Source organism: Xenopus laevis, chromosome 3L, assembly GCF_017654675.1.
Source record: "Xenopus laevis strain J_2021 chromosome 3L, Xenopus_laevis_v10.1, whole genome shotgun sequence".
NCBI classification, from domain to species: Eukaryota; Metazoa; Chordata; class Amphibia; order Anura; family Pipidae; genus Xenopus; species Xenopus laevis.
The window spans coordinates 160,869,270-160,880,888 of NC_054375.1; the positions used below are offsets into that span (position 1 = coordinate 160,869,270).

Here is an 11,619-nt window from a genome sequence, read left to right on the forward strand (position 1 = left end):
TGAAATCACATAAAAAAACAATGTAAAATGTGAGAAAAACTTAAACATCAAGGTACTTATAATTCAGGTTTCACTGTATTTTTATTACATTAAAATGTTGACATCACAAGCTCATGCTAGATCCTCTTTAATAATACTGTTATGGAAGTATTTGCTAATAAGAAATGTATTCAATACATTAATTAGATCCAGAGAGCCTGGAGATTTAGGAGTAAAGATCTGAGTTTTAGTTTTCTCCAGTGAAACTTAAGCAGTTTATAGACCAATCACAACAATCACATTGGCAAGAGTGGGACTATTGTTATTATTGTACTGGTCAATGTATTTCTATTTCCTCTCCAGACAATGAATGAGAAGAACCAGACGTTGGTCAATGAGATTGTTCTCTTGGGATTTCAGAATCTCCACAACTTCAAGATTCCCCTGTTCTCTCTGTTCCTTCTGATTTACATTATGACAGTTTGGGAGAACGTCCTCATCATAGTGTTGGTGTCCTCCAGCCGGAACCTCCAGTCCCCCATGTACTTCTTTCTCCAGCAGTTGTCCCTGTCTGATCTACTGGAATCCACAGATACTGTCCCCACTCTTCTCCAAACTGTAATAAATGGAAAAGCCACATTGTCCCTTGTTGGTTGTATTACTCAATATTTTTTGTTTTGTGTCCTGGAGGTTTTTGAGTGTTTGCTTCTAGCAGTAATGTCCTATGACAGATATGTGGCCATCTGTATCCCACTGAGTTACACTTCTATAATGTCCCACAGGGTTTGTGTTACATTCACTTTAATGTCATGGGCTCTTGGGTTTGGAATTACAATAATTACAGTAAATCTAATAGGGACACTACAGTTTTGTGACCAAAATACCATTAATCATTTCTTCTGTGATTTATTACCTATTCTAGAACTTTCCTGCTCAGACGCTTTCTTTGTGCAATTAGAAGTAACCACACTGTCTATCCCAGTAGTTATTTCCCCCTTTATACTGATCATTGTATCATATATGTGTATTGCCCATGCAATCCTAAAGATAGTGTCCAATACCGGGAGACAAAAAGCCTTCTCCACCTGCAGCTCCCACTTGGCTGTGGTCTCCATATTTTATGGGACTTTCATTGCTATTTATGTGTCTCCCTCCAGAAACCAATCACAGACCATAAGCAAAGTTCTGTCTCTTTTATACACCATATTGATTCCTGTGCTTAACCCACTTATTTACAGCCTGAGAAACAAAGACATGAATGATGCCCTTAAGAACCTATAAGTAAATGGAATATAATGTTTGGATTAAGAGGGATAAACACCTTCCACACAGGCAGACTTGAAACCTAAGGGGGGCCCACCCCCAACCACTGCCCCCTCTGCTGCCAATGTCACTGATGCCACTACCATACACTCACCTGCTGAACGGACCTGGAGTGACCAACTTGGGCCAGTCTGGCACTGACACTCAATGTTTGTCTTACTGTGTCCCCAACATTCCTTTTAAATAAGAGGACATTAAAAATGCACCATTGAGAGTGTACACTTGTGCCCTTTAGAAATGAAAACATATGGGATCCATGTCCTACATAATTATCAGTGAGTTCAGTACATACTGGAGGCTGGAGTGGTTTCTGAGCACAGTCATGTAGTTAAATGTATAGCTAAGTGTCCACTCAGTTTGTCAATTCAATACGTTTTGGTGTTTAAAGGACAGATGTGGTGACACACGGAAAAACCAGATCTGAAATGTAAGAAGCAGACAGCACAGCCCTTAAAGGACCATTAACTCCATACAAATGACCTTTGATTTACCATGAAAGGTTGATTTACATGGGTTTTTATCATTTCATGAATACAGTCATTTTGTATGTTTTGTCATTCCAAACAAATCTGTCAGATCTACTTGTGTCAAATTAGTGTTAGAGGTTTTTTTGGCAAAACATTGAGGAATATTAACCCTATAAAAATTACATTTTATTTACCATTAATGATTATCTCTGCTCATCCAGTGCCCACAAGTAATATATTTCTTTTTAATAAAAGTCTTGTCGTTATATGAGAAAGTTTTTTGTGCTACAGGTGAGTACAACTCAGTCAATCACATAGTTACATAGTTACATCAATAAATTGGGTTGAAAAAAGACAAAGTCCATCAAGTTCAACCCCTCCAAATGAAAACCCAGCCCCATACACACACCCCTCCCTACTGTCACATAAATGATATATCCCCATATCTATACTAACTATAGAGTTTAGTATCACAATAGCCTTTGTATTATGTCTGTCCAAGAAATCATCCAAGTCCCTCTTATAGTCATTAACTGAATCATCAACCGGCAGTGCATTCCCCAACCTCACTGTCCTCACTGTGATGAACCCCCTACTCTGTTCCTTTAAATGAAACTTCTTTTCCTCTAGTCTGAAGGGGAGGCCTCTGGTACGTGATTCTCTTTATGGGTAAAAAGGTCCCCTGCTATGTGTCTATAACGTCCTCTAATGTACTTGTAAAGTCTAATCATGTCCCCTCACAAGCGCCTTTTTTCCCCCAGAGAAAACAGCCCCAACCTTGTCAGTCTCCCCTCATAATTTAACTCTTCCCTCCCTCTAACCAGTTTAGTTGCACTTAGTCTCTGCACTCTCTCCAGCTCATTTATATCCCTCTTAAGGACTGGAGTCCAAAACTGCCCCCATACTCCAGATGAGGCCTCACCAGGGACCTATAAAGAGACACAATTATGTTTCATCCCTTGAGTTAATGCCCTTTTTTTATACAAGAACTTTATTTGCTTTAGTAGCCACAGAATGACACTGCCCAAAATTAGACAACGTGTTATCTACAAAGACCCCAAGATCCTTCTCATTTAAGGAAACTCCCAACACACTGCCATTTAGTGTAGAACTTGCATTTATATTATTTTTGCCAAAGTGCATAACCTGCATTTATCAACATTGAACCTCATTTTCCAGTTTGCTGCCCAGTTTTCCAGTTTAGACAAATCACTGTGCAAAGTGGCAGCATCCTGCATGGAACCTATAGTTCTGCACAATTTAGTCTCATCTGCAAAAATAGAAACAGTACTTTCAATGGCCACCTCCAGGTCATTAATAAACAAGTTGAAAAGCAAGGGACCTAGTACAGAGCCCTGCGGTACTCCACTAACAACACTGGTCCAATTAGAAAATGTTCCATTTACCACCACTCTTTGTAGTCTATCTTTTAGCCAGTTCTCTATCCAGGTACAAATACTATGTTCCAGGCCAACATTCCTTCATTTAACCAGTAACCTTTTGTGTGGCACTGTATCAAATGCTTTAGCAAAGTCTAAGTAAATCACATCCACTGCCATCCCAGAATCAAGGTCTCTACTTACCTTCTCATAAAAAGAAATTAAGTTAGTCGGCAAGATCTATTACGCATAAAACCATGCTGGCACAAACTCATAGTATTATGAATTGCTATAAAATCTTATCCTTTATTAACCCTTCAAAAAGCTTTCCTACCACATTTAACTATGTAATAAGAACCAAACTCTACAAATCTACCAGAGATACTTGTGACAATGATTAGTGTTAACGTTTTTGGCATTATATTGGCAAAATTGAGTTATTCTGAATTTAACATAAAAAATGGCGGCATATTATGCTATAAAGGAAAATATTGCCACTCATTGATGTGATCATTGTCACATCAATGTGATCTATACATTTTTCATTTCAGGCCAAATGAGTTTTATAGACATTTTTGGGAATTACTCCCATTGATTTTTTTTATATTTAATACTTTTCACACCAAATTCACAGTCATCCAGGGTATTTTTTTCCATAACAGTATAATACTGGCAGGGTGAACTTTTAAAGGAAAACTATATCCCTGAACAGTGTACCTCTCTATAAAAATATATTGCACAAAACAGCTCCGTCTCCATTATGGATTTGCCTAGTGCAGTCCCATTAAGGGTATAAGTGGATATTGTTACATCCCAGGTGCAGGACTTTACATTTATCAACATTGAATCTCATTTGCCACTTAGCTGCCCAGATTGCCAGTTAGTCAAGATCCTGTTGCAAGTGCCACATCCTGGATGGAATTAATTGGGCTGATAGTTTTGTCTCATCTGCAAACACTGATACATTACTTACAATCCCCTCCCCTAAGTCATTAATGAACAAGTTAAATAAAAGTGGCCCCAATACTGAGCCCTGAGGGACCCCACTAAGAACCTTACTCCAAGTAGAGAATGTCCCATGAACAACCACCCTCTGTACCCGATCCTGTAGCCAGTTTCCTATCCATGTGCAAACGACTTCATTAAGCCCAACAGACCTTAGTTTAGAAAGCAGTTGTTTGTTATCCTAAAAAGAAAATTGGCATTTTAAGAACTAAGGCCCACCCTCTGGGATCCCATGAGTGACAGTGCCCACAACCCAAACAAACCATATATGTTAGGTCACATGAACCAATTACTAACCCCCACTAATAAAAATGTCAAGTCCAGTTGCTTCAAATGGATAAATCTTCTGTTAAATCTTATTGAGTGAGTGACTTTCTATAAGATGATTACCTTTCCCAAGCTACAGTTAGGTCCATAAATATTTGGACAGAGACAACTTATTTCTAATTTTGGTTCTGTACATTTTACCACAATGAAGTTTAAATGAAACAACTCAGATGCAGTTTAACTGCAGACTTTCAGCTTTAATTCAGTGGGTTGAACAAAAAGATTCCATAAAAATGTGACAAACTAAAGCCTTTTTTCTAACACAATCACTTCATTTCAGCAATTGGACAAATTAAAAAAGTGCAAATGAAATGTTCATGTCTAATAGTTGGTTGAAAATCCTTTGCTGCAATGACAGGCTGAAGTGTTGAACTCATGGACATCAGCAGATTGTGGGTTTGCTCCTGTTTAATGCTCTGCCAGGTCTTTACTGCAGCCGCTTCTTTCACTTGCTCTTTGTTTGTGGCCTTTCTGTCCCACGTTTAGTCTTCAACAAGTGAAATGCAGCTCAATTGCCTTCACATCAGCTGAATATTCCACTTCTTTGCTTTAATAAACTCCTGGGCTTCTTTGGCTCTATGTTTTGGCTCATTATGAGACGCCTCCCAATCAATGTGAGTGCATTTAGCTGGAGCAGACAGTGTCTCTGAAGAGCTCACAATTCATTCTTGTGCTTCTGTGTCACATGATGGATAAACACTAGTGTCCCACTGGCAGCCATGCACCCCAAGCCATCACACTGCCCCCCAAATGTTTTATACACAACTGTGCTATGCTTTGGATCATCAGCTCTTCCCAAGTCTTCTCCACACTTTTTTACTCTTGTCATCATTCTGCTAGAGCTTCATCTTGGTTTCATCTGTCCAAACAATGTTTTTCCACAACTGTGCGGCTTTGTTAGATGTATTTTAGCAAAGTCCAATGTAGCCTTTGTATTGTTGATGCTTATGAGTGGCTTGTACCTTGCAGTGCCCCCTCTGTATTTACTTTCATACAGTCTTCTCTTTATGGTAGACTTGGATATGGAGACTCTACCTCCTGGAGACTGTTCTTCACTTGTTTGGCTCTTGTGAAGGGCTTTCTCTTCGCCATGGAAATGATTCTGAGATCATCCACCACTGTTGTCTTCCGTGGACGTCCAGGTCTTTTTGTGTTGCTGAGTTCACCAGTGATTTCTTTCTCACCATGTACCAAACTGTAGATTTTGCCTCTCCTAATATTGGAGCAATTTCTCAGATGGTTTTTTTTTCTGTTTTTGCAGCTTAAGGACGACTTGTTTCACCTGCATGGAGAGCTCCTTTGTCCTCATGTTGTCTGTTCCACACCCCCCCCCCTCAAATCAACTCCAGGGCTTTTATCTGCTTCATTGATAATGACATAACCAAGGAATTGCCCCACCTGCCCATGAAATAGACTTTGACTCAATTACTTTTGAGCCCCTGAAATGAGGTTGTTAAAAAAAAGGCTTTAGTTCCTCACATTTTTATACAATCTTTTTGTTCAACACACTGAATAAAAGCTGAAAGTCTGCAGTTCAACTGCATCTGAGTTGTTTCATTTAAAATTCATTGTGGTCATGTACAGAACCAAAATTAGAAAAAAGTTGTCTCTGTCCAAATATTTATGGATCTAACTATAATTTACCATCTCCTACAGCTGCCGTTACTGCTAATATACAAAGATGTGAAAGAATTAGATTTGACTTTAAACCAGTTTCTTTGGAAAGGAAAAAAACAAAGATTTCTCTAATTAAGCTAAAACAACATAAATGTTTTGGAGGCCTTAATATACCTGAACTAAGAATATTTAATCTTGAGGCCCTGTCAAGATATCTTGTAGACTGACTGTCTGGTAAGGACAAATGTATAAATACAGCAGTTGAACTGGTTTCAGACAACAAGGCAAATGTGATAGAATGTCTTCATAAAACATGGAAAAGCCAAAATTCAGAGTTTAAACAAAATCCATTGTATAGAGATATGATTAGAGTTTGGAAGCTCTTATTCAATACCAATTATCAGTTTACTCCTTTTCTACCATTAGATGATTTAATATAATTCTAATTTTAGTGCTTCATTTGATTGGCCTTTTAAATCATCATGGAAGACAAAGGGTATCAAATCCTTGACGCATTTTGTGGTTAATCCTAGAATATTATCCTATTAGGGTGGTGGCAGATGGGGAGATTAGTCACTCATGAGGCAATTTTGGGCAATTTTGGAAATCAGAAGTGATCCCACAGAGATTTGTATTCTTGCCGGCAGGAAGGCAGTGTGGGAGATTAGTTGCCTGATGTAGAGGAGATTTATCACTGGGCGACTAATCTCCCTGTCTGCCACCACCCTTATAAGTGCAATTAAGTCTTATATAAATAGCCCAGATATTAATATGTAATTATTCTAATGAATTATTTGTGGCTTCTTGACCCTAAACACTTGCTAGACAAAACCAGTGTTAAATATAATTTATTTCTTGACACTTCCATTTCTCCTGATCAGCTGATGTCATCTCTGAGGGCTTCTAATAGTTTATTTGACTCCGAAACTTGGAGGGAACAGCATTTTTTTTAGATTTAGTAAGAAAAATTAAGAAGAGAAGATATGATAAAGTGGTTACCATACTTTGACTTTTTTAGATTTTTTATTGACTGTACTACTGTATTCATACTGTTTTGTCATTGAGTAATTCTACCTGAATTCAATTTATACCACTGACATATGTGACATGTTTATTAAGATTTTGTTTTTCAACATTGTTTTATGTTAATCTGATGGTTTATTCTGATAAATGCCAATAAATACTATTGAAAATAAAATAAAGAGCTCAACCTTACTGGAAATATTCATGTAAATCTACATTGATATGAGAAGAAATATATAACATGAGATTACAGACTTACTGTAAATACTATTAAGATATATTGTGTAGTTTCTAAATTATTTGTTTATTATTAAGATTAATTATCAGATCTCTCCAAGGATTAGCAATTACCCCAAACCAAAGACTCTCCTAGAGATTTCTCAGTAGGTTTCTCAGCTTCGGTTATTACTGACACTGGTTAATAAAAGGAGATCTGTTCTTCCCTGTCCAGTCAGTATCTGGGGTGGTTCTGGTAGGTGCAAATCAGGTGAGTATAATATTCCAAGAACATCTTTCTTGTAAAGTGATTTCATTGGAAAGAAATGGTTGGGATTGTGTTAGCAAAATGGCAGGAGAAATGCAGAGCAGGTTACACATTGGGAGAAGCTCATGGACATCTTCCTATGGTTCCACAGTATCTGGGGTGGTTCTGGTAGGTGCAAATCAGGTGAGTATAATATTCCAAGAACATCTTTCCTGTAAAGTGATTTCATTGGAAAGAAATTGTTAGCAAAATGGCAGGAGAAATGCAGAGCAGGTTACATATTGGCACCTTCATCAAAATTTCTGTCAATTGATTATCGGTTTGGAAAAAAAATAGGTTTTATTGTTTTTCTGCTACTTCACTCTGTTGTTGTCAAACGTTTTAAAAGAACTACAAAATATAATTTGTCAATTTTGGCATTGACAGAAACAATTAAGGTGCCAGTGAAGTACTAATCATGATGAGATTTTGATATGGCTGGTGGATTTCTTATTTGCACCCATTGGCCAACATTTTAATCCTGGTTTGTTACCCCAACTCAAAATTCTTGGGGTTATGTTATTTCAGTCTATGGCACATATGTCTCAGAGGCGACTATAGATTGATGGCTATTGTTAGTTTTACTGGAAATTCCCCAGTTGCACTATAGGGATCACATTTACACTGTTGTAGAGTTGTAGTTAATGCTTTGCTCTATATAACTTCTTAATATACATTTTCTGTAAGTCATACCGTTCTTTAAAATTTGTTTTTTATTCACTTTCATTAGCTTGCGTTAAGCATGGAGGTGTTAAACTGCCCTTTTTCGAATGTTTTTCAACACACCACTTACAGTTCCTAGGGTGCAGTCATTCCCCAGGCTGATTATACACCACAGCATCCAGTTATAGTTCATGAAGGGAAGACCCACACCAGCACATATCAGACAATTGCCTTTAAAGGGACATGTGTAAAAAAGAAGAATGTGCCAGTGAATTAGACTCCTCTAAATATGAATATGTTGAGAAAAATTGTGTTACCTCTAAAACTTGGAGAGAACAAAAATACAGATGAATTCACTTAGTATATAAAGGTTTCAATTCTTATTCTGAAAACAACAAATATTCTAATAAATGTACAAAATGTGGTGCTCCATCACCCAACTTGTTTAATTTATTATGGGATTGTCCCCTAAACCAAATATGTTGGAAGGACATTGAAGATTATTTGAACACTACTTTTATCTCGTTCACTCTGGTAATTAGTATTCTAGGCGAGATTTCTAACATTAAGAGAGTTATTTATTAAAGTCTGAATGCTTAAAACTTGAAAAATTAAGTTTGTTTTACAATAATATCCAAATTATTAGTGAAAAAAAATATGACTTTTTTAAAATGTATTATACCCTGAGGCTGCAAAAAGTCTGAATCCAAAAATCCGCCATCTCAGACCTGCCGAGGTTGTGTATAAGTCAATGGGAGAGGTCCCTCTCCTGATTGAAAGTTATTGTGGTCTGCGCTAGGTTTAGCCTGAAAAATCTGATCATTTTGGGCTTTCTGGACAAACCCTGAAAAAATCGTACAAATCAAGAAAAAATCCTGAAAAAGCAGATGATACTATTTTTCCTACTTTTTTTCTGGTTTTTCCCTAAACAGATTCATTTTTGCTTTTTAAATAATAAATAAGTTCAAACTGTGGATTCTAGTTTAGGACTTTTTTTTATTTAAAAATCAGAAAAATTTGGATTTTGTTAAATAATCACTAAATCTTATAGAAAAATATATACAATAATTGGTGCCCTTCACTGATTCATGCATTTTTAAAACTGACACTAGCAGCGGCTCACAGAACAATTTTTAAGAACTGGATAGGGGATCCCCTTCATTCTCTAGTGGAGGCTCTTTTAGAATTGAAAGATCTAGATGTAATAACAAAGCACGCAACTACAGATTAGAAAACATAAAAAAAGTCAAAAATTCCCCTCAAAATGGAAAAAAACATTTATTTACAATTTCTGAACAATATTAAAAGAGACAGGATCCATTCACCTATTTACGGTTCCTAATTTCCTTACTTTATAGCTTTAATATTAACTCTTCCTATAATGTATTTCTTACATGTTATATATCTTTGTATTGACCTGTATTCTTTGTACTAAGCTGATTTATGTTATTCCTACTAGTTAGTTCATTTTAACCCCTCCCCCCTCACCTTTTATCTCCAGTGACTATTATTCCTGTTTATTATACACTGTTATTTAAATAAAATAAAAAAAATCAGTAAGTGGTTGGTGCAGGAGGTTTAGTCATTGGAACTGAATATTTTCAAGTAAAACCATGGCGTAGAATGCATTTGCTTTTAAACCTCTTTATTTTCCTAATAATATTTTCCTACTCCTCTGGATGGACCTAAAATGCTTGTTGAATGCAGAAGAACATGGATCAATCATAAAGGAACAGAACAAGGTTGGGGACACTGAAGGTCATATATTTAATTACTATTACTTCTAGTTTTATTGAGATTTAAAAGTAATGATGTGTTTTACTTTTCGCCAATGAAACTTACACAGTTTATAGACCAATCACAGCAATCACAATGGCAAGAGTCGGACTATTGTTATTATTATACTGGTCAATGTATTTCTATTTCCTCTCCAGACAATGAATGAGAAGAACCAGACGTTGGTCAGTGAGATTGTTCTCTTGGGATTTCAGAATCTCCACAACTTCAAGATTCCCCTGTTCTCTCTGTTCCTTCTGATTTACATTATGACAGTTTGGGAGAACGTCCTCATCATAGTGTTGGTGTCCTCCAGCCGGAACCTCCAGTCCCCCATGTACTTCTTTCTCCAGCAACTGTCTGTGTCTGATCTACTGGAATCCACAAGTATTGTCCCCACTCTCCTCCAAACTGTAATAAATGAAGAAGCCAAATTCTCATTTGTTGGCTGTATTACTCAGTATTTTTTGTTTTGTGTCCCAGAATCTTTTGAGTGTTTCCTTCTAGCAGTAATGTCCTATGACAGATATGTGGCCATCTGTATCCCACTGCGTTACTCTTCTATAATGTCCCACAGGGTTTGTGTTACATTAATGTTAATGTTGTGGGCTATTGCCTTTGGCCTTGCAATAATTACAGTAAATCTAATAGGGACACTACAGTTCTGTGACCATAATACAATTAATCATTTCTTCTGTGATTTATTACCTCTTCTAGAACTTTCCTGCTCAGACACTTTCTTGGTACAATTAGAATTAATGATAGTTACTATCCCTGCTGTTATTTCCCCCTTTATACTGATCACTGTATCATATATGTGTATTGCCCATGCAATCCTAAAGATAGTGTCCAATACCGGGAGACAAAAAGCCTTCTCCACCTGCAGCTCCCACTTGGCTGTGGTCTCCATATTTTATGGGACTCTCATTGCTATTTATGTGGTTCCCCCCAGGAACCAGTCACAGACCCTAAGCAAAGTTTTCTCTTTTTTATTGACCATAGTGATTCCTTTGATTAACCCAATGATTTATAGCCTGAGAAATAAAGACATGAATTATGCCCTTAAAGGGAACATATACCTTTATTTCCCACTTTTTGCCCACTGATTATACATAGCATAATTGAAGCCAACAGTATCCTTTCTGATGGTTTTTCTCTACAACCCCTGCCCCCCCCCGCCCCAAAATGTTGGAGTCTCACCCCTATCCTTCTGTTCTCAATCTGCTCTCTTATAACCTGGTGGCCAATGGCATCTATGTTTTATAGAATTAGGTGCTCCACCAAGGGGTATTAGAAGGGATTCGATTCCCAAGGGCATTGTTGCCTAGTCAGGGACGAGTGACAGTTTCTAGATATTTTAGATAGATTCCCACCTGGGTTCCATTCAAGAAGCACCCTCAGAGGAAGAAGAGAAGCTTTGGGTGGACTCTATGATACCCTCTCTCAAGTTCTATTAGAGAGATTGCTCTGCTAATGATCTTTATTGTGAGAATGTACTGACTACTCAATGACTGTGCTCTGTCTCATTGCTATATTC

At 37.2% G+C, this 11,619-nt stretch overlaps 2 protein-coding genes across 2 annotated transcripts; both read left to right on the forward strand.

The window, feature by feature from the left end:
- Positions 1–345: 345 nt before the first annotated feature.
- LOC108710683 (olfactory receptor 13) lies at positions 346–1,275 on the forward strand. Its single transcript, XM_018251797.2, is given in 1 exon segment — positions 346–1,275. A coding segment is annotated over 1 exon segment (930 nt).
- Positions 1,276–10,220: 8,945 nt separating this feature from the next.
- On the forward strand, positions 10,221–11,188 carry LOC121401339 (olfactory receptor 1468-like). The gene has a single exon (XM_041585729.1). The coding sequence runs from the start codon at positions 10,244–10,246 to the stop codon at positions 11,186–11,188; it is 945 nt and encodes a 314-aa protein (XP_041441663.1). The 5' UTR covers positions 10,221–10,243.
- Positions 11,189–11,619: the final 431 nt, after the last annotated feature.